The sequence below is a fragment of the Mastacembelus armatus genome, chromosome 7 (genome assembly GCF_900324485.2).
Source record: "Mastacembelus armatus chromosome 7, fMasArm1.2, whole genome shotgun sequence".
Lineage (NCBI taxonomy): Eukaryota > Metazoa > Chordata > Actinopteri > Synbranchiformes > Mastacembelidae > Mastacembelus > Mastacembelus armatus.
The window spans coordinates 7,719,139-7,742,647 of NC_046639.1; the positions used below are offsets into that span (position 1 = coordinate 7,719,139).

Consider the following 23,509-nt stretch of genomic DNA (forward strand, 5'->3'; position numbering starts at 1 on the left):
TTTGTGGTTTATTTACTCAATACCAACCCTGCAAATCTGTGGAGACAGATGTGCAAATACACAAAACAGTATAGAGATGTCTGTGAATTTGAAATGTCATCCAAGGTTTGACCTGAACATCTAAGTGGAAAAAATGTAGATCCAATACATTTCTTAAGCTAGTGGTCTAATTTTAACCTTCCTTTAACAAAATGCAAAGTAAGACAATGTAACATTTGCTTAACAGGAGCCAGTGTGGTTATGAATGAAAATTACAGGATGATGTTAAATGCTAAAATATAGTGTCACAGTACCACAAATAGTAAAACCTAAAATCTTTTGCTAACATTACACTAGCTGCCATAATTAACTGGTGATACCAGAGGAGGGATGGCCATAAAAGCAAAAACAATAAGTGATAATCAGGGATGAATGTTTGTTTTTATGACTTCAACGTTTTGCATGTATGTGTTATTTCTATTATCAAAAAAGCAGAACAAATTCAGATTCTGTATCCCTGAAATGCATTTTAAAAAAAAGACAAGAGGGACTTTGCATATTATTATCCAAAAAGAGTAAGCAAAGATCATGAGTTCAGTTTAGCAACATTATGTACAGGAGACATTGAAATTTGCATTCAAAAACAAAACGTTATCATTTTATCACATGATACAAATAAAAACATTTAAAAACAACTCAAAATCTAGAAGTAGAGACTATAATACCATAGAAGTAAGATGACTGCTCCTCTGTGCCAGGTTTTCTATTTGTGTAAACTGAAGAATGGGTTTAAGGTGGTATCCAATCCGCATGAATCCACTGAAATGACATAGCTTTAAAATGCTTCTGACATTTATTTGCCCATAATATTGGGCAAATAAAACTCTGTTTTTCACTCTTAATTCAGGCCTGATGGATATGCAGCCATCCAATGATTGTGTATTCTCCAGATAAGCAATTAGACTGTACTTTGAATTTGAAAGAGAGATAATTTCCATTGTCTTTATTGGTACTGATGGGAAAGATGTTTCCATAGTGAGCAGCATCAGCTGTGTGAACATCCTCTAAATAGATGAGCTTTAACAGGTTTTAGCCAAACGTGCCTCTGTCTCTCCACATCTGATGTTGGAGATTCATCTAAAGTGCTTATTTTTAGTTTCCTTACCACTTCCCTCCACGACAAACCACAACAAAGGCCTGTCTTACTCATCTGTACAAACTTATGTATGTTCGACAGATGCAGAGCTGTGTAGAGCCCTCGTTCCTATCAGTGCACGCAGGTTTACACAGGAGAAGTTTTGTGTTGCCCTCTGAGATAGGTTTCTGTATTTTTTTTTATCAGCACCTAGTGTTTCAAAGACAAGCCCTGACCTGCCCAGACAGCAACCATTCACTGTGCTTTCACTCCCACACAGCCACATTTATACATCCCAATACCCTCAGCAGCCCTAAGAGGAAAACAGTCAAGTCTGAAAGTGTTGGGTTTGTGGAGAAATCATTGACTGTGTACAACCCAAGATGCGTTCTGTACTTCTCTGTGGCTTTTTTTCCCTTACAATTTTGAGTTAATTATATTTGTCTGTCTTTCTCCTGCACTGAGATGCTGTGGTGCAAATAGTGTGGAGATGGGACTGTGAGACTAATGCCTTACAGCACCATGATACACTACATTAGTTTGTCAATGCAATGCTAATGTTAATCAATCATTGTTATAGCTGATCAAGACCTAGGAAATAGACATTTCTACATATGTAAGATTGAAGGTGTGATTCTGATCTGCCTCAGTGGTTCCCAAGATTGGCACTAGGACCCATTAAAGGGTCCCAAGACAACTTAGATGGGTCATCAGACATTTCTGATAAACAAACTATTGTTTTTTTAAGTGAAATATTAGCTAAATTTACATTAAAAAATAATTTTTCCTTCGTTAAAAACTGATAAACAAAATGTGCTAAATGCTAACATCTTGCTAACATGCTCATGAGAATGTCAACATGAGTGTTTAGCCTGTTTCCCATGTTCACCATCTTGGATTAGTGCGATAACATGCTGACATTTGCTAATGAGCATTTCATACAAAGTACAGCTGACAATGATGGGAATGAGATGAAGATGAGATAAACTTTATTAATCCCCGAAGGGAAATTCAGGTATGTTAGAGGATGTCCATACAGTTTTTCAGGCATCTTGTCATAAACTAGGATTGTATTGGACAAACATTTTCAGTAGCTGGATTATAATTTATTTTAAATTTGTTCTCTGGGAATCTTTAATGGAATAAATTTAACACCAATTCATCCAACAAGCTATTTAACTCCCAAATGACAATGTTAACCTCTTGTTTTCCCCAATAGTACAGGTGTGACTGACACTGCCACCTATGAAAACATTAGATACTATGGTGGCTAATAACTACCAGGCAACCAGGCTGCTTTATGGTCATAACAATATTACAGAAACAGTATATTTCTACACACCTGTTAGTCACCCATGTAAGGGGAATCCTTGAAGCTTGAAGACCCACACAATGACTAACAATCTCCTACACTGTAGGTTTGACCACCCTACTGCACTGAGCTCCTCTGACATTGGAATTTCCACTTTTAAATTTCAGTTTGTGAGAAAGGAAACAAAGACATCTGTTAGTTACAGCAGTTTATTCTGTATGTGCGCTAAATAAATATTATGAATTTGCTACCAGCATGAACTGAACACACACACACAAATGGTACAAACATACTTAAAACACACTTGTATATTTTTATGATCAATCTGATACGGCTATTGACCGATTCTGAGTTTAGTCTCATGCACATGGTCTCAAAAGGCAAACAGGCAATAGCAGAACTGAAAGCAAATAATGCGGTTTTACTACACTCGAACACACTGCTTGAATAACAGTTACATAAGTAGTGAACTACTGTAGATGTCTGCCAGAGGGACTCAGTGTGATATGAACTGCTGGATTTTTCACAAAGATTATGCCGTGTCCTCGCCACATCAATTTAGTCATTTCCATACGAGTTGGAGGTAAAACCATGACACATGCACGGGAGCAGTGATTTCTCTTTGTTGAGAAGCAAGCCCTCAGCCACACCTGTAGGAGTACTGACCGACACACACACACACACACACACACACACACACATACACCTACACTCACCCTTAAATTTCTAAGACAACCCTGCCACCTACACAGCATGGTGCTCTCTGTGATTGCACTTGAATATCATTATGCTTAACATTAATGTAGCCTGTTACATTCCAGTGAAAAATCTACACGCTTATTATTGGACGGATAAGAAGGGCAGGTTGTTTGTACAGTGTATGGAAGCATTTCATCTATCAATCAGTCACTTTTGCTCCCGCCTCCAGATGATGACCATGCCAGTGGAATCGGCAGATGCCAGTAAACTCTCGTCACAGTTGAAGCTGACATCCAGCACTGGTCCCCCATGACCCTGCAGCTTGTTCACTATTGCCTTGGTGTTGCGTTCAACATCAAAGAAGTAGACACAGCCATCCTCACTGCCTGTCACTGTCAAAGTAAAAACCAGAAAGACCAGAGTTAAGAGAAATTACAAGTAGCAGTTTGTAAACAAACGCTAAACGTCTCATTAAAACAAATTATTTTGCATTAGAAATCAGTTCACTCAGTTCAAAAAAAAAAAAAAAAAAAAAAAGTTACTGTTCTTACAACCATAAAAAAAAAAAAAAAAAAAAAAAAAAATCACATGTATGCAGATTATACCCTTTACATTTCTAACAGAACAAAAGAATTTAAATGCTGTCAATTTTGACACAAATACTTCTCAGGTGTCTTCACTCTTTGTCAGGTTTGTGTTCTTTTGTAAATCATGTAAGTAACTGCTGTGCAAAATATCAGTAGCTTTTGTAATAATTAATTTACAACACGACCTTAACGGAAGACTCTCGAGGATATTTTTATGAGTGAGAAACTGTTAATTGGAGACACAAAGCTGACAATTTAAACACTGACGAGCTTTGCATAAAATAAAAAGTTGATTCTTGAGAAAAAAAAAAAAGGTGAGAACAATCCAGGAAGGTGAAGTAAGCGCCAAGGCAGAGCAATGATATCACTGCTCTCATGTAAACAACTTTGTATTGTATAACTTCAATTCATTACATATTTCTGTGATTGCTGAAAATTCTATAACTCCTGGTGGATGAACGTTACAACACCAATTAATTTCACTCAAAACACAACCTAAGATCAAGGTGGGTTGCATTGTTGTTGAGAGTCTGCCAATTTGTGTTTTTTTATTTATCCCAATTGCATCCATATCTTTTTCCCCCACACACTGTATAGCCTGAAGCAAGTAATGAACTGTGGTCTCATTTTCTATTCAAATACCACAGCATGAACACTAGGAGACGTCTTACCCACACAGGCCCCCTGCCTGAAAGACATGAGGGGGCAGAAGATGCTATGAACGTGTTGGGAACCGTGCTGGATAGGGAAACTTCTCTTCAGCTGTAGTGTGCCCTCATTGTCCACCACCCTGCCAAAGAAAAGGTGACATAACTGATCAAATTCAATGCAACAATACAAATATATCTACATATACATGTTACATCACTGAAGATAGTGCAGCTTCAAATTTCATTTCTTCACAGCAGACAAATAAATGAACAGTGACTTGTCCTCACAGACTGACCTGTATAGCAGCAGCTTATTGACACAGGCATTGACCAGCAGGGATGGGTCTCTGGCCTCTCTGCTAATCCAGGACCGAGCAGAAATGCTGCAGATGGAACTGCCTTCACTCACAACCAGACGCTTGGCTTTGGTCAGCTTCCCTGTGGGATGGGGTAGAAACAGTGGAGACCAGCACAGATATACTGTAACAACCGCTTTCTCTATCAACCAAAGACACTGCTCAATTCATGACACCTTAAAAATTTGTAATGTGATCACTGGATGGCACCCTGTCCATCACTTTGCCTTCTGCCAAATGTAAATGTTGTGGAAATACCTGTGGCCATGTCAAAGAGGAAGGAGAAGATGCTGCCCCTGTCATCGCCAGCCCAAAGGATCCTCCCCGGAGCATCAAAGGACAGAGACAGCACGCGTCCTGTCAGCTTACTGGAGCCCCCCTTCACCTTCTTCCCAGTGGAGATGTTCACCACCTGCAGGTGGTGCTTGCTGTTTCCTACCTGGAACACAGAACTGGGAGTGATGACCTTTATTATTTCCACATGGCAGTACTGAGAAACTGACTGGGGAAAAGCACTGTTTATAGTGCTTATCTTTGTAAAATGCAAAATATTTCTTTGAGAAATACTACTCTGCTCTATACTCTGCTTATAAAGCAATAATGTGTAGAGTGTTGGAAATACACTAAATATTGTGTGTAATACAGCAATATGACAACAGAGACACTGTGCACACAAACAGAAATCATCAGCTGCCTTGCTGTAAATGAGGAATGAGGATGAGGTAGCTGAGACCATTGCAGGGTGGCACTGGTTGACAGGCCTGTTAAAAACGGTACAAATTATAAAGTTTGTTCTACAGAAACCAGTGTTTTACTTCTCATTTTCTTATTGTTGCTACAACAAATATCCATCTCACTCATGTTCCACTTAAGGGAGAAATGGGCTCTATTGATCACCACATTGGTTTCATTTTCTATCCTCCTCATTAATTAATTTGCAATTGAAAATACAGTTAAATTAAAAATAAAACAGCCAAGACATTTAGCACTTTTTTTGTTTGTTTAATTCTAAATTTCAGTCAATGTGTTCATGATATAAATAATGCATGCCATTACTGAAAATTTGATAAAAGGACATTAACTGGAGTTTTTTTTTCCTCTGCATGCAGAATTTTGTCAATATACGTCAGAGACACAAAACTGAAACATGTTTTAATTAAACCCAGATTTATGACAAATAATTAATGTGACTGCATGTTATGAAAAAGTCATTGTCATTTGAGGTTTCTGTGTATACCAGAAGCAGAACAAAATTTCACAGTTGGGCTCTCTAGATGCCATATGTCATCAAATTTGGACTTCTACTTCTTGCTATCAAAAACATAGTAAAGATGTTTTGGACAACACAGCTGGCTGTGCGTTTCTGATACATGACACTACGGATATTGTGATGTTTTTTAGTTTTAACTGGTGTCTTACCTCATTTTCCCAGCGGTTTTAATATAGGTCGGTCCTGTTCCTATTTAATACTAATGTTTCCCATATGACTTACAACAAAAGTAATTCATGCTTGTTCATGTTATCTTTGTGTTCTAAAAAAGAAAAATCTAGACTTTCAAAATAGTATGAGACATGGAATGCTTTGAATATCTGTGCACTGTAAAGACGCATTGTAATGCATAACACTGACTATCACATGTTCAGGGCCTAAACAATAAGGTGATGCACAAAGGTGCACAAATGAATGTGCCGCTTCATTATCTGGATATTAGTGGGAGCCTGAGGCCTATGCTTCAAAATATGATTATTTGCTTAAAAGCAGTGGGAGAACAAATTTTTAATTTGCCTGCACAAATAAATGGTTTAATTAATACCTTGATCATAATGTTCTGATCATACGAGAGGTACAAACTCAGACACTTATCTTATTTCTCAAATTATATTTGGATCTTCAGATGAGCCTGAAGGACCCAACAAAAAACAGAATGATGGTCACCATGGAGGAGTTGAGGTCAGTAAAGCAAAGCAGGGATATTAATTTAGTTAATGAGGGGAAGTTTATTTTGCATGTTCATGATTAACAGCTTGACTGAAGACAGACTGATTAATATGCTGGTTCTCAGAGGTTACCTAGCTGAGTGTTTAAATGTGCTTCTCTGATAACATATCTCAAAAGGAACTTACCACTGTAAGATTGTTATTCATGGGCTGGAAAGTGCAGCAGAGCAACTCGCTAGATTCTGGGTCCCTGACCTCTCGGATGCACCGACCATCCTCTGTGTTCCAGATTCGAAGAGTCCCATCCAGTGATGTTGACACAATGATGTCATTGCTGAGAGACCAGGCAAAGTCTGTGACGGGACCTCCGTGACCTTTCAGGCTCACCTTCACGCTGGGAGGGGGCGGGGACAATGTCATGATTGATAGGGTGCCATCCAGTGAGCAGCATGCAAGGAGGTGCTTGTCATCATTGGCAAACTGCAGCCGTGGAACTTAAAAAATAAATAAACAGGGGAGAAAGGCAAGTTTAAAATAAATGGTGACACGTCATGTTCACAAACTGATTATTATACATTTAATTTCCTTACCAGCAGAGTCTACATGTTGGTCAAATATATGGTGCATGCCAGCAAAAGCGTAATTTTCACCCAAAGTTGTGTCCCCTGCCATGGCACGACTGGCCTCTGCCACTGAGGTGGGCACCAAACTGCCCGGAGGCCTGTGGCCAGACAAAGACACCACCAGTTAAACATGTAATCTATGGACGATCTGATAATTACAGCCAAGAATCTCAGCTTGTTTTTTTCCTGGTACCTCTCATCATAGACAGCTCGGTTCATCTGGGCCTGTAGCTGGTAGGAGCCTCTGCTGACGGACCGGCGGTGACCACGAGCCCCTTGGGCACGGGGGTCCTCCTCAAAGTCCTGCACAAAAACAGGAGACAAAAAAACACGGAGGGGAGCCATAGGTGGAGACAGAACCTTGTAGGAGTGAGTGCAAGCCAAGACAGAAATTGTTGACCACAAATAATAAAATAACTATCAAATATTAAAAACCTACTGATATTACCATGCAATTGTAATGATACTGCCCCTACACATGGGCAATTCCAGCCATTTCAACCAAGCTGCTCAGTTTAATATGCATGGGCACCAAAGTGCTGTCTGACTACACTGCTGATAAAGTCTAGCCATTTAAATGGCTCTCATAATGTTGTATTCCTAATGTTATTCCACCAATAAGATATTTTCATATCACCCTCTCCAAATTAGTACACACACCCCCTCCTAATATTTCTCTTCTACTTTCCCTGTCCTTTCTGTTTCACCGGGTCTGACCTCCATGCGGTCCAGTGTGGTGCGGGAGCTGCGCACACTGCTGGCCCTGAAGCTGCTCTGCTCAGACAGGGGCCCGTAGCGCAGGGCCAGCAGCTGACTGCGCAGCCTCAGGTACTGCCTGCGCAGCCCCGGCTCAAAGCCACACTTGGCGTTCTCTCTGAGCAGCTGGCTGCGTCTGCGGATGTACTGAGTTCGGAACTGTGGAAAGGTAGGCGTGCGGTAAGCATTGTACCTGGGGAGAGAAGGAAGTGACACAACACACACACAACAATGGGCCAGTTTTACAGCCAGATCCTTTAAGCAATTACACGTCTGAATAGTGTCTTCATCAGTTCAAAGTCTTCAGTCCTGTGACCTGACTCAGTCTCACCTTGCGTCCACTGCCAAAACCTGCTGCCAAACTGCTGCCATACCACAAGCACTCTGGGTAATGAGGAAGACACAGCCAGGGCAGATCCCTGTCAAAATACACAGCTCAGACCGTTAGCTACCCTAACTAAACATCTTCACATTCAAACAGCCCATATTACTCTCGTATAAGTGAACCATGGCCCGCACCCTCCCATCCACAGTGTTGGGTCAGGTGAGCATGCTGACTATAATGGGAAAAAGACATTGTTCTGTCACCAGAAAAGTGAACCTAAACAGTCAAATGTCTACAGGATGGAGGGCTTGACATTGTTGCAGCCACACAGCAGCACCAACAGCAGGCGAGCCTCACCTTAGCTAGCAACTAGCCTGTTAGCCACAGCATCACATGCCACGTCCTCGCATAAAAAACAGTTTTTACACACACTCGTCGACGCACATAGACAGTCTATTCGTTAGCAACTGTATACACGGTGTACGCCGTTCACTGTGGAAATACTACAAAGGCAGAGCGAGAAATACTTTGGAAAACGCCTCACCTTCCTTAGCTTTTCTCCATAGCTGCGTTTTTCTGTCGGGTCACGTGACACGGCGTACCCCGCCCACTCATTGATGTGGACCAGCTGATGATTGACAGCGACTGGCGTTTGATCAGGTCTCAGATCTGATTAATATTTGCACAGTGTCCAAAACAGACAGTATGAGAGTAACAACATCCTGACTGCAGTGCCATGTTTCATGAATGTTTTCCTATATTTGCATACGATGTTATAGGGACTATATCAGTCCACATAGAGTGGAAGGATTTTGACATGGGTGGATAATGAGACAGTGGGCTCCTGTGCACAGACATGTAAAAAGCCCCTACCTCTCCTGCACCTCTGGGAGCAAGAACCACAGAGTGAGCAAAGAGTCACTGTGTCACTGTGGGTATTTTGTATCATTTTGTAGTTGTTTTCTTTTTTTTTTTTAGTCATGTTGTGTTCCTTTATTACTTTTACATCTCTGTGTGTCTTTTGTGTCTCTTTTTGTTGTTTTGAGTATGTGTGTAGTTATTTCGCTGCCTACGGTCTTTTTTTCAGTAATTTTATGTTGTCATTTTAATGGTTTTGTATCTTTTTGTAGATGTTCTCTCCTTTTGAGTTTTTGGTGGTCATTGTGCATTCATTCGACTAACTTTCAAACAGAAAGTCAACAGCCCCTTCACAGATCTGTGGTCTAGGGGTCCCCTGACACATTGAGCCACAGGGCCTGTGCAGAGTCATCCTGTGGTTTTGAGCATTGCCTAATGATGCAGCTGTACTCCTCTTACAGTACTGATGTCATTGATGACTATTTTACTGTAGTCATATAAGAAAGCTTAATTCCTTCATCTGGGTTTTATGGGCTAAATGATAGTCCAATGTAGCTGATCGAGTGTGATTCATGACCTAGCATTACAAACAGATAAAGTCCCTCACCACTTCACCTGTAGCATGATGAAAATGCTTTCTTGTCATGGACAATGGATGAAATCACAGTTCCAGTGGGTCCACAATGGCAGTATTACAAGGTCAGCTCTGAGGTTTCGCCTGGCTCAGCAAAGACCTGTAGAGCTATGGGGCATACTGCTCAGCTGACAGGGCTCTTTGCTTGTTCATGGTGCTCTTTCTCGAAAGGGCCCCACCAACAGAGCCATTGAGAGGCACAGGCCATAAATGACCGAGGTGAACACCACATTAGGCACAGCATTCTCAAAAAAAACAGCACTGACTCTGGAGCACAGCCAAAATGCCAGGAACGAAAGGTAGGTACTGGCAATAAAAATTATATGTTACAAAACATTTTTTTTATCAATCAGTCTATCAAAATACCATGAAAGTTATATATTAATTGAAACATAAAAAGTTCTACAACAAATAGAAAAAAATAGCAAAAGTGACCTTGCTTTCAAATAACTGTCATATGTCTGTTTACCACAATTTTCAGGTAATAAGTCGGACAAGAAATCAACTACCAAGGTAGGGAAATCATTAAAATTGTAATTTTTCTTTCTCAATCTGTAAGTTTTTTGCTTCACTATATTTATTTTTGTTTTTATTTCACAGCAACCTCAGAGTCCTAAAGAGCAGCCGAAGAAAGGTGATCAGAAAGGAGATGATAACAAGAAGCAAGGAGGTAAGCTTTTTTATGAACTGAAATGTATTTTTCATTTTATGTCAGGATGTTCTTTGAACCCAGTGAAGCAAACCTGTGCAGAGACTACATGATTCCCAATTTAAAAAAAATAAATCTCCAGTTTTGTACAGACTCAATACACGCCTTTCCTCTGTCTGGTGCACAGCACAGAAATGAGATGCTGTGATTGCTGAGTCCCCAGTGAAGGTATCTGTCTGTGTTTCATCTCCTCGCAGGACAGCCGAAGGGAGAGAAGCAGTAACTTCCAGGCTTTTGTGAAGATGGCTTTGGAGACACTGCTGGGGTCCTGCCGTCGTAAACATGGGGGTCCTCGGGGCAGACAGGGCTGATTGCACCTCCCCTCCCCTCCGCACTTTTCCCCCCTGAGCCTGTAGACTGGGCTGCTGTGTGGTCTGCTCAGCTCTCACAGAGGCAGAAAGTCAACCTGATCGCCATCCATCGTATCTGTTGTTCAACCCCTCGATTCCCCCCTCAATTTTTTCTGTCTCATCTGGCTTATTGAAGACTCAGAAACATTCTACAGGTTAAACTGAAAAATTGCTTCAAGCAGAAAAAAACTGTGTCACCCTTTTGAAAGCCTTCCCTACCTCATCCGCATAAAATGACCGACTGTCCAACAGTGCCTGCATTCTTCTTGTAAATAATGATGATTAAATAAACAACGATTTCTTACAGCAGTCCATTTTTATACCTGAGATCCAGACATGCATGACTTCTCCACACTGAATTAAACAAAGACATTAATCCAGGTTTCATGTAAAATTTTATAAAAATATCACAAGTGGATCAGTGCCTTCACATTTACAGGGAAAAAAGTTAAAGTACATATTGGAACAAGGTTTAAAATACTTGAGTGGTATTTCATATGCAGATTGAGCACTGTGCTCAGGCATGAACTAACATTCAGGCTCTAATCTAAAACACTACATCTTAGTCAAGCAAATCATTTGAGCTTCTATTTAGAAAGATAAAGACAGAACGTGCCCACAGTCTGAAACAAATGCTAATGTTCTTTCATCAGGTAATCATTACATAAATGGATCATTGAAAGCAGCAGTGCAATAAAAAAAATCTGCACTTAAGGATATATATTTAATATAGTGTACTGTATAATTTCATCTTGTTTCTGTAATAGGACACTATGAGAGATATTTAAACATTTTTACAGTAACACGTGTAATACCCTGATTCTAAACTTTTATTTCCAATACTGACAAATGAAAGTATAATTAAAATACAAATACTATTAACACCTTCTCAAAGCAAAGGCAAGGAATTCAACTTAGAGATAATCATCAAAATAACACAAAATACAAATACATTTACGAAATTGCACCAAAAAAAAAAATAAAATAAAATAAATAAAATTCTAAAATTCACAGTTGGGGAAATTGTTTTAGGAATACAGCTGCTGCCGTATAATCGTAACCTGTGCTCTTTGTTGTTTTACATAGTCTCTGCAGACAAGCTCTGTTAAAGAATAAGTCTAGTGATATTCTATATTTTTCTTACTGCCAACAAATCCCATAAAAATCCAAAAGCCAACAGTAAGAGTGCTGCCTGTATACCCAAAATTTTGATATAGCTTATTCTTCTTTATCATAGACCTAAAAAGGTATCTATGAGCCACTGTTGTTTTTGCAGTGAGTGACATGTTCCTTCATTATAACAAACAACAGCACCATAGTTAGAACTACCTTAACCTTTCTGTTGCCATAAACAGTCCCTAGAGTACCAAAGGTATATAAATCAGTCATTGAAAATAGTTCCCGACAAATGCACTCCTGTATGAGTAATGTTTGTTAAAAAGTAGAGGGCCCAGTTGTTTTAGGAGAATAATTATCCTTTTTTTTTTAATCAAAGTATAATTAATAGGCCACAGGAAGACAGGCAGAAAGTATTGAGAGATGTATAGTCACATTGTTAGTTTTGCTTTTTTAAAGGGATTTATTGACAATAAGAAAACTGTAGAAACTTGTCAGCCTAACAATATGAATGTAAAACACTTGAAAGAAAATTGGCTGTCGTGGTTGACAGTGAAACCTAGATAACGGGCTCTATCATGTGTCTGCAGAAAGGAGCAGCCAATCTCCACCATGCTGTCAGATATTGACCGTGCCTCACAGTGAGACATTGGTGTCTGCTGTCATAACATGAGGGCTCAACAACTGTGGCACAGATAGAAAGGATGTGATATGGAGAACAGAAGGGAGAAGAGAACTTGGATATCAAAACTAGTCTCCAGGAGGTTAGAATCTGAGATCACCCAGCCACGCCGAGGTGCAACCTGAACACTGTGCGTTGGTTTATTGTTGTATACAGGATGCTTCTTTTCCCTTCGGTCTGATGCAGGATAAAGTCACAGTGCAGAAATGGAGAACCAGCCTTACATCTCTTATTATTGCTTCCTTCACCCTTTCTCTGTCTCTTATAATTAGAGAATGAGACGGTACAGTATCCAGCATCCAAACGTGACCCAGTGGCTTGTCCAGCTCAGCTCTGACCACTTTTGAATGGTATGATGGGTGATATCATCCTGTAACGGCCATACAATGTCCAATGTAAGCTCAATATCTCAATGTATAAAATTATTTATAGCCTTCAATAACATATTTTCACAAAAAAATTATTCATCATTTGATCCTACTTTATGAAAAGATTAACCATCAAAACAATAATATGACAGTGCACTTCTATGCTTCGAAGAAAAAATACTACAGGTTACTTTTTATACCATTTCATGTAATATAGTGTGAGTACAGACATACACTCTTCCAAACATGTTGTGACCTTCAACCTTGTGACACACTTTTACCTGAATAAGACTAGTCACTTTACTTCTGTACATATACAATTGGACAACTTTGCATATTTTGCATAGATCTTTATCTGTTTCCTGCTCTTGAATACTGTTTCATTTACTGCAGGAACATGTAAATTTCCTCTCAGTGATCAATATATTCTTATCTACCTGTACCTCATCCTCCTCCATGTAGTCCACACTGGAGTTGAACACAGAGCCCAGGTATGTCAGGTGGAGTATTGCCAATGCACTGAATGCTATGTTAATCATGTACACCCACAGCTCCTGCAGAGAGACAGACCAAGCATCATATAAGAGCAAGAAATTATTGCAGACACCGTTATCCTTATCTTTTTACTTAATCTGTGTGGCCTGTCTTTTCCTGAAAAACTATTCTGGGTGTTTGAATGTGAAACTCATAATGAAAACATTTTTCTTTAACTATGTTGCACTATTTTGCTAACTGGGACAGAAGACATTCTAAGATACACTACCCCCCACCCCCAACACCCCTCTAGCACCTCCTGCCAGAAAGGATGTGCCACTAGTGACAGTGCAAATGGACATTTTCAGAGATAAATGATCTAGAAAAAAAAAGACAGCCCATTTCTATGTGTGTACAATGAGGAACACATATGAACACATATTTTATCATCTTAAAGAAACAGCCTCCATCGTAAGCAAGGTGGACTATTTTCAGTCTTTTTATTGGTATTCCCAGAAAAAACAACCCAATTCATCTCATTCAGACTCAGTGCCAGAGTTTTAACAACAACCAGGAGAACTGAGCACATCAGTCCTGTTTTAGATCTGTATACTAGTGACTATAAGTGCTATTGCTACTTTATAAAGCAGTGGTATGGGGTCAAAAATACATCTCTGATCTCCTTGGACAATAAAAACCCAGCAGGGTTGTAAACTCTTCAGGAAACAATGAGCTTGGAGAGCCTGAAGTCAAGAATTTAACATGTTAGTCACTACGCTGCACACAGAAGGAACAAGCTTCATCATATCCTTGAATGTGCGCCAACTCTCGCCACGTTCAAATCCAAACTGAAAATTCTGTTGTTTTCCTGTGCTTTTGATTGATCGGTATCTCTGCTGCACATATGTTTCCTCTGCCTCATTTGGGGCTAGCTTACAATTACTGCACTCTACCTGCACTATAGTTGTATTTCGTTTTCTTTTATCTTTTTCTATTTCTACATATTTTTTCATTTTATGTATTTTACCTACATTTTTGACGTGTTTTATTTTGTCTGGTTTTATTAACTGGTTTTTAATGATATTTTTTATGTCATTCTAATACGTCACCTCTCATCTATTTATTTTCTTGTAGAGCTATGCGCATCTTTGCATTAAAGATGACTAAGCTGGGACCCAGTTAGCTTAGCTTAGTATGGAGGAAAAAGCTTGCCTTGCCCCAGCCAAAGAAAATCTGTGACACCAGGAAGTCACTCTGACCGGCCAAGAAATAGTCCAGCACATAACTCCTCATAAATCAGTTTGACTTGTTTTTGTATTACTTTCAGCCAGAGCAAGCCCAGTGGTCTCCTCCTGCTATCAGTTTTAAGGCTATATCTAAACTAATCATTGCCTGGCTGTAGCTTTATATTAACTTCATATATTTCTTATTAACTCTCAACAAGGAAACAAACAGCCTATGCATGCTCACCACAATGATAATGGTAATTGACTGATAATAAAGGTTGTTCTCTCAAAGACAGAAAGAAAGAAAAAGGTGCTTATTACCTTTTTGTTCTGGTGAGTGCAGTTTGACTGGCATTTCCTGGACAGTATACAGGCATTAAAAACCACTGCAAGCCTCTTCCGCAACACTGAAACACCAAAGAATTAAAAAGAAGCTGGGGAAGAATTTCTTCCCAACCACGAGAGGCAAGTTATGAGCACTGTGGTGAACAGAAACTTTGTAATAGTGAGTGAAATTAACCATTACTGCAAAGCTAAGCATCTTTTTTAAGTGGAAAGGTTGTAATGTGGAAAAGTTACATTAGGCAGATTCTTACCATGCTCAATGTACGTTATGAAGCCCAGTGATATTAGCACTGCACCCAGATGAAAACTCAACCCCTACCAGACACAAAAGTGCGAATCAAAACATTCTGTTTGTTGACACAGACACATAGACAGACTGTGAGGTAAGACAGTACTCACATGCAAAAGGGCGCTGGCTGTATACGTCACCATGATAGCAGAGAACGTACCAAATTTAAGAGCGCTCTTAAAAACATCTGTGAGACAAGAGCATCAGCTTGCATAACAGTGTCTGTTCAGATGAGCCATTATCATTCCATTCATAAAGAGACCAAAACAGCTGCTGCACTCAAGCAATCTCAGTTAATATGTAACTCACAGGTGTGCAAAAAGCGAGACATGGGCAGATTCCATGATGTTACCACCTCCACCATGGAGCGGGGGAACTCTACATTCAGGGGCTTGGACACGGTAATATCCCTACAAAATAAATGTTAAAGGATAGAGAGCATGTTTAAAAGTGCAAATACAGAGGACCACACTATATGTTAATGCTGTTCATGCAGTTCTGACCATTTTAGATTATCCTTCTCCTCAGTGAAGCCTGCTCCAGCCAGACTAGTAGTCGTCTCGCTCAAATAACCAACAAAATAATTGCTGAAGTGGAAAGAGAGTGTGTTCTCATACGCCAGCAACCACCTAATGAAATGACATTAAAACATAAAGAAACAGTTAGATATTGCATTCCACTTACAGGTAAAATCTGTCTAAAATAAAATCATTATTAAGCAACATTAAAACACATACTTTGCCGGCGTACCTCTGAGAAGCAACAAATAAAGAGAGAAGTTGTAGCAATTAATGTTAGTGATATATTAGATTCATACAAAAGTTTTACTGACTTGCCATGTGATGATCCCCCATGGTCTCACAATGGTTTTTAAAGAGGGTGAAACAGTTGTGGTTAATGAGAAGAAGAGACAGGTGTCCTGGCACACATGTGGCTGCACAGAGAAGGGGAATGATGTGGATATATGCATGCATGGATACAGGTGATGGTCATACACAAAGGGTAAACAGAAAATAAACATGTCTTCAGTTTTGAGCATGTTCAGAGTCTTACCTGATCTTCCTCCTCTTTTTGCTGTAAGCAAAGATGGAAATAATTAGAAAGAAGTAAAAGGCTTGGAGTAAACAACCATATTGTTAAAGAAATTGTATCACTATTTCTTTCACCTTCGTAGCAGCTTGTCTCCATAGACAGGTATGAAATAAGGGAAGAGGTATGGTGCCACACAGTTGGAAATAACAAGACAGACCTGGCTCTTCACCCAGCTTGCAGACACTTTGAAAAGCCACGAAAAGCTCTGAGGGGGGAAAAAAGACCCACAGATTCGAAGAGTTAACAGCTGCTCTCAGGATAAACCTTTTAAATAATCCTCACCCCACCTTCTTCCTTACTTTAGAGATACTGTATCACACATACCAGCTTGCGTCCTTCCAGAGCTTCTTTGTAGCTATTGAAGCTAATCCAGGGACCAAAGATGACTGTGCCCACAAAATAAATATAGCCCATGAACTCAATGGGTGAGGGTACACTGGTGACAACGCCCCGGTCTAAATCGAAGGCCAGTGAGATGGCTTTCATTGCAACCACCATCTGTGAACCTGGATGACAGCAGCAGGGCTCAAACAGTCACTCGACTCCAAAATAAAACCCTTGCTGATGCAGAATATAAAGGTGAACCTATATTAACAGCAGCGTAATGACGTATATTGTTACTTAGAGAAGAGATGCTGGACCTACCTCTCATCTTGTGCCAGTTGGTGGCATCCATCATGTGCAGTTCTCTGATAAAATTGGAATAAGAATAGTGTGAGCTTTCATATAGCTCTCACTGAAACCTCCAACTTTAAATAAGGCACTGGCTCTGAAGGACTTTTTTTCAAACACATACTTGACGTATCTCCTAGATTGTCAGATATCAGAGAAGAACATTCTTACCCCAGCAGCAGGTAAATGAGAACTGTGATGGAGAGGAAGGTGCCTCGGATGGTAGAGTGGCGGCACAAGAAGAGGAAGAGGTAGCAGAGAAGGCTGAGGAGGACCACCCAGATCATATGAAGCTCAAAGAACAGATAGAGAGTGTAGAAACCTCCAGCCACCGTAGTCAGGTGTTTCACATAAGAAGGGAGGCCTGACATGGAAAGATGAAAAAAACACACACACACACACACACACACACACACACACACACACACACACACACACATACACAAAGGAATAGAACATGGGATTGTGATGACGCAGGCTACTGTATACAAACACAGAACAATGCAAAATAACCAGACTCTTACCCAACATCCAGAGAAGCCGACAGAGCAGGCAGATAAGTAGCAGCTGCCATACCTGCTCCAGGCCCTGCTGAGCTGTAGGCAGCAGGCAGCCATGAGCAAGCTCCTGGAAAAACTTCTGTCTGCTGAATGTTCCCATCACTGGACTGAAAAAGCAGAGGGAAGCTGAACACTGCATTGTCACATCAACCAAAGTGATACCTGCATAATGCTATAATATACTGTATATGTACTGCACTCAGGCAAGCACACAACACTCACTAAATTCACTCACACTTCCAACTTCAAATCCCAGCATGCAAAGCAACTCACTACATGTGCAAATGCATGTAATCAATGATGATAATGATGTGTTTTTGTATGTACAGTGTGATCATTGTATTTAGACAAATGCATCAACTAGATGATAAATTCGTGTCAGACAGGCTGAACTCTGAACATGACACACAGCGTCAAATCCACGGCACAGACAGCACAGGTTTATTTCACCCTGGTGTTGTTTGTACTGAACACTTATTCACTGGGCAGGATGAAGAATGTTAGACACATGCTCTCTCCGCAATGCAGTCGACCAAGGGGGATGAGGGATGAGTTGACTCAGAGCTGCCAAAAACAGCTGCACATATAGTACAGTAACGTTATTTACTCAGCGCTGGGCGACCTCCAACACAGGAAAGCGTCTTAAATCTATTCGGTTTAAAGCTGGTAAAGGCTGCTAACCTCGGTTCACTCGGCCAGCGGGATTTGCGGTCTTGCTACCACAGTACGTGAGAGCTGCGTCCCCCCCCCCCCCCCCCCAGCCCCCACTCACAAACAGCAAACTGGAAGCCCCCGGGCATGTCACTTTGTTTTCCAGGGCAAAACTTACCCCTTCAGAGCAGCAGCTGGAGGTCCCTCCCTGTGCCTCTACCCAGCTGTTGTCCTCCTTTGCAGTCACTACGCGTGGTGCTGTGTTCAAGAACTCTCCGTCCAGATGATGCTTATCTGGATGACTCCCATTGTCACAGCATCAGCACCGCTTGCCTTGTCGTCTAAGCAGCCACGCGAGCACACACCAACCAATCTGCTTCTTAGATACCTTGACTTTAGCCAATCACGACTTTGGTTGGGTTTAAATGACAGCCGAAAACACCAATCAGAAACAGCGCCCACCGTTACAGGTGCCTTCCCACCAATAGGATGTGTACAGCGAGCAGACGGACTGACAGGAGACTGAATTCAGATCTGGCTGAGATGTGGTGCAAGAGGGGAATGCACTGTGGATATGTTCAACAAAACCAATATACCCTAACTTTAATCAATATTTATAATGAGTCTATCCACAAAAAAAAAAAAAAAAAAAAAAAAAATCCAGAAAACTGTACCAACCCTTTTATCATGTATACACTAGGTGCATAGAAGGGAGTTTGCTGAAATTTGGATTTCTATGTGACGCAAGTAGTAAGTCACCCTTTTAAAAAGTTTTTAATATGTAAATACTGGTTTCATGAATAGTTCAAAAAACATCCAATGATTCTTTACACATTAGCTACAAGATACTGAAAACAAGGCTTGGGTTGCCAGGTTGCAGTAAATACTTAAGGCTAAGGTTAAGGCTACTCCTCATTAACGCCAAAAAAACCATATACATTAGCTTTAAGTTGTATTATTGAGCAACAACCTGTTTTTATTTTACTTTCAAACCACGTTGTAGTGATTGTTTTAAGAGTACTCTTTATAAACCACAACCACAGATAGTAACAAAAAAGGTGTGAAGGCTTGAAGGCACTTTATTGTTGTAGTACAGTGGGCTTTTTTTCTGCAGTGGGATTGTATGGCAGCTCACAGAACAAGCTGGTCATGTTAATGTAATATGACCCATGGGTGAACGTTCGGACTAAGAAAGGCAGGGAGACATTTTTGGGTTAATTTAACAACCTCTGTACTGCCACTATGAAAACAAATGGTAAGACTTGGACCATAAATCTTCAAAAGATTTCCTCTATGATATTTGTTCTAACAAAACATTCCTACAAATAAAGTGTGGCAATTATATTTCCAGTTATGTACAGACTATATTTCAGTTTAGACATATTAAGAGTTAATTTTTTCCTTTATCTAATTGAAAGTCAACCTGATAAAGACACAATGTAGATGCACAATGTAAATGCACACTGTTCTTTTTTTTAGGTTCCTTGACTCCAGTGCATCTATTTTAGTAAATCCATTTGACATATGAAGCAAAGCCAACAATGTAATGTTGTAATTTTATCCATTTTAAAAAGGATAGTGTTAATGCCTGTCTTGTGAAGAGTCAATGCGATGACAGTGAAATAAAATACTGTTCTGTACCATCCATTGACTGTAGTGACTGAAATTGATATAAAAGGTGATCTAATATCTAACAGTAAAAAAGGGTCTTAAAAGGCAGAATCAGATAGAAAACTGCAGCCCTGAGCTGATAGGGAGGGAACTAGTGTCTTGTTCACTTACTGTTTAGCAGATTAGGTGCTTGCTGTTCAGCCAATCACGACTTTGTCTGGGCTGTTTCATCTTACACCATAGCACCTTGCATTCTTCCAATTCCATATTTTACTACACACAAACCAACTCAACCTATAGTTTTCTTTGCATACATGCATATTTTCTGCCAACAGATTTAGATAATAAAAAACCAATGTCATTCCTGGTGGCTGAGGTAGATGGGAAAACTGGACCCACTTAAAATGATCAAACACAATGCTAGATAATTACATCATTCCTGTTTATAAGACAGTGCAGTTGCTCACAGACTAAACTAATTAGTCTTCCACAGACTGTCAAGTACACAACATAGCCTGGAGCCAAAATGCCACCTGGTGCACAGCTTTACAATCCAGGTCAGTTACATCCCATGTACAATAATACATACGTATTATTTAGAAAATGGTAGTGGTAAAACAAATTTCGTCTTATCAGTGATTAAGAAATGACACCACCTCAACTCTCAGAAAATAAAAAATAGCAGCAATTCAATCACATTTAAAATATACTGTGCTGAACCCGATTAGGCCTGACTGCCAAAGAGAAGCACTGAGATGTGCACATTCAAAGTTTACATACATCACAGGAACACTACACAAAATTTGACAAGCTGAGGCATTATGACTGAGGCAAAAGGTTATAGTTAAATAATGTACAGATCAATGTCTGGTTTTAAAAATGAGACATTTTGCCTCATCAGGTCAGAGCACAATCTCCAGATCATAAGCTGTTCTTTCCTTTTTGACAGGCTCAACGCCTTGCTCACCTGGAGATATCAGTGGCTGCTGACATTGTTCTTCCTTCTTAACATTCCCTGGTTTGCTTAAAATATATTTATAATTTCGTTTAACCTCAAGTAGTGCCGAGGTGAGGAACTGGGGTGAAAAGATCTTTAGTGAGGGTGGGAGTTCTGGATGTTGAGGAAGATGGGGCTGAACGAAGGTCGCAGGGTAGTCGGGCAGGGGCTGCTTACACTGAAAGGAGGTACCTCGGTTTACTGAACACCTGGGTACTGGTGGGGGTGGGCAGGGTAGGGGGGAACTTTTTAGCATCATTTGTACAGGGATGTCTGATGCAGTCTTTGTGTGTAAGGGTGGAGATGGGTCCTTACAAGTGCTGGATGAAGGTTCAGGGTTTGGGGGTGTAGGCAAAACAGCCTGCACTGTAGTTATCAAGAAAGGTAGAACACTGAGGCTCTGATCGTTGTCACCCAGGTGAGCAGTCTTGCTTGGCCCAGGCTTCTCCAATATGCCATTTTCTAGCATTAAATCACTGTTTCCATTTTGTGACTCAATAATGAAGGAACCCTGTTCAGACTTGGTTAGAGGCTCAGGCTGCGGCAGAAATAAAACGTGGTTATGACGTTGACAGAACAGTACGCCACACTTGCTGCACTTCCTGCCATCTTTGACATGCAACAATTTATGACGCTTGAGTTTATGATTCGTAGAGAAAGATCGATCACACATGTTGCATGAAAAAGATTCAGCCTTGTGGACACGTTGGTGCTCAGTGAAATCACCCAGAACTGTGAAGAACTTTCCACAAATTTCACAGATGAAGGACCCTTCTTCATGCAGCTGACTGTGCTTTACAAGTTGTGAGACACTGATGAAGTTCTGACCGCACACCTCACACCGATACCCGCCCGCTGGTGCAACTACATGTTTTAGGATCACAACAGGACACTTTTTATCTAGCTTTAGCCTTTCTGCTAGTGCTCTAAATGATGGCAATGTCTTGTTTAGGATGGGGGTTGTAGGTGATGTACTTGTTTTGGTTTCAGCTTCAGTCTCAACCTCTTTAGTCAGTGTTTCTCCTTCCTAGAAAACATACACACACAAGAAAAAGGGAGAGAAATTCAAGACAGTAGGACAACCATTTCTATATGGAGGAAACTCCTTCTATATGACAGAAAAATGTCATATAGAAGGTTGTTGCTACCTTCAGCACTGATAGGACTGACGTTGTCTGGATTTCTTGTGAATGTTCACATTCGGTTTCCATCAGATCAGAAGGCTGGAGGCCCACAGTCGATTTTTCTTCCTTTTCGGCGCTGGCTTTACAACGGCGCCTTCTCCTACGACTGTAAAACCTTTGGGAAAAATAAATGAATTAAAAACAAAGCCATCTAAGTGCATGGAAAATAGGTCACACATAAAAAAATCCTTAAGAGTGGAATTCACAAATTACCCAGCATACCCCTACATAACCTCTCCTTCATGATCAACAATATTAAAGTGATGTTACACATTAATGCATTATTAATAACAATCCAACAATCTAGTAAACAATATTCTGAAATTAATTAACTTTGATGCTGCTAATTACAGAATTTGAATTTAAGTTAACAGAAAATGTGCATTGTAATAAAAGCGTTGTAAAAGAGTATTTGTACATTGTGGACGTGCCGTTTTAAAACATGAACAGCTACATCACTGAGTTTAACAACAAAAATTTACATTTCCTACCCTTTCACTTTTCTCCTGGGCTTCGGACCCGGTTTGCTGCATGTAAACACAGAAGGCACGAAGTCAGGACTGTCGTGGTCCATGGACGCCTCGCCTGAGGAATATAAAAACAGAGAAGTTTGCAGTCAGTTTTAAAGGTTGTTACACCTCTCCTTTCTCTAAATTTAAGTCGGTGGTCTGGTGGAAAAAACCTACCTGATATAAAATGGGCGCTACAGACACGAGCGTTTCCCCCGAGTCCGTCGGTGCTGCCGTTCACTGCTTGGATTGCTTGGAGCCATAAACGCCTCCTGTTCGCCTGAAACGGCCGGTATCCAGACGGTATTCTGTAAAATTTGAGTTTAGTGGTAGAGGAATGTCTATTTTTACATCCAGACAAACAACAGGCCGACATTGTTGCTTGAAACTGATAAGATTAGTGTTTAGCTTCGGTAAAGGAAGTTATCGGCAGCCACTAACTCCATTTCCGTTGCCAAGACGCGCGCGCATCCTCGTGCAGACGTCAGCATAGTGTGTGAATAACGGCACCGGTTTATGTTCACGGTCAGAGTTAACCAGTTATAGTTACCGGCACTCTGTCTGCTCCTTTTACGTAGAGCGGCTTCGGTAAGGGCGGACTGTTGTTGAGCGTCCACTGGAGCAGCACAATGTGTGAGCGGAGCGCTGAGGACCCCTGCTGGCAGACCCGTGCTACTGATTATCTCTGTAAAGGAGGCCAAGAGTAAAAGGCCACACAAAAAGATTGGGTCAGAAAGATTGTTGTTGGGCAAATTTAACCCCACTGTACACAACATAACAGCCCAGGCATCTAAAACTGCAGGTGTTTGATTAATAAATTGG

General features: G+C 40.4%; 3 protein-coding genes across 7 annotated transcripts; all 3 read right to left on the bottom strand.

Annotated features, from left to right (window-relative positions):
- Positions 1–2,619: 2,619 nt before the first annotated feature.
- wdr13 (WD repeat domain 13) lies at positions 2,620–8,980 on the bottom strand. Its single transcript, XM_026333268.1, has 10 exons — positions 8,905–8,980; positions 8,367–8,454; positions 7,997–8,228; positions 7,473–7,582; positions 7,247–7,377; positions 6,843–7,150; positions 4,977–5,157; positions 4,659–4,800; positions 4,384–4,502; positions 2,620–3,517 (listed from the first exon to the last, which is right to left on the bottom strand). The coding sequence occupies exons 2-10, from the start codon at positions 8,405–8,407 to the stop codon at positions 3,333–3,335; spliced, it is 1,449 nt and encodes a 482-aa protein (XP_026189053.1). The 5' UTR covers positions 8,408–8,454; positions 8,905–8,980; the 3' UTR covers positions 2,620–3,332.
- Positions 8,981–11,891: 2,911 nt separating this feature from the next.
- Positions 11,892–17,835, bottom strand: LOC113145763 (protein-serine O-palmitoleoyltransferase porcupine). Of its 4 annotated transcripts, XM_026332828.1 has the most exons (14): positions 17,700–17,835; positions 17,347–17,539; positions 17,149–17,192; positions 16,828–17,009; positions 16,578–16,708; positions 16,465–16,485; positions 16,149–16,163; positions 15,915–16,040; positions 15,721–15,821; positions 15,522–15,598; positions 15,374–15,437; positions 15,099–15,184; positions 13,521–13,631; positions 11,892–13,079 (listed from the first exon to the last, which is right to left on the bottom strand). In XM_026332828.1, exons 1-14 carry the CDS (start codon positions 17,833–17,835, stop codon positions 12,978–12,980), a joined length of 1,389 nt encoding a protein of 462 aa, XP_026188613.1. In that variant the 3' UTR covers positions 11,892–12,977. The 4 variants fall into 4 exon arrangements, with proteins under 4 accessions (XP_026188613.1, XP_026188615.1, XP_026188611.1 ...); XM_026332830.1 differs by lacking the exon at positions 16,465–16,485; XM_026332826.1 differs by lacking the exon at positions 16,149–16,163.
- A 1,631-nt stretch (positions 17,836–19,466) lies between these two features.
- Positions 19,467–23,291, bottom strand: LOC113146323 (zinc finger protein with KRAB and SCAN domains 5-like). Of its 2 annotated transcripts, none has more exons than XM_026333748.1 (4): positions 22,865–23,291; positions 22,670–22,763; positions 22,165–22,293; positions 19,467–22,021 (listed from the first exon to the last, which is right to left on the bottom strand). In XM_026333748.1, the coding sequence occupies exons 1-4, from the start codon at positions 23,061–23,063 to the stop codon at positions 22,006–22,008; spliced, it is 438 nt and encodes a 145-aa protein (XP_026189533.1). In that variant the 5' UTR covers positions 23,064–23,291; the 3' UTR covers positions 19,467–22,005. The 2 variants fall into 2 exon arrangements, with proteins under 2 accessions (XP_026189533.1, XP_026189532.1); XM_026333747.1 differs by having other exon boundaries at positions 22,143–22,293.
- Between the last annotated feature and the right edge of the window lie 218 nt (positions 23,292–23,509).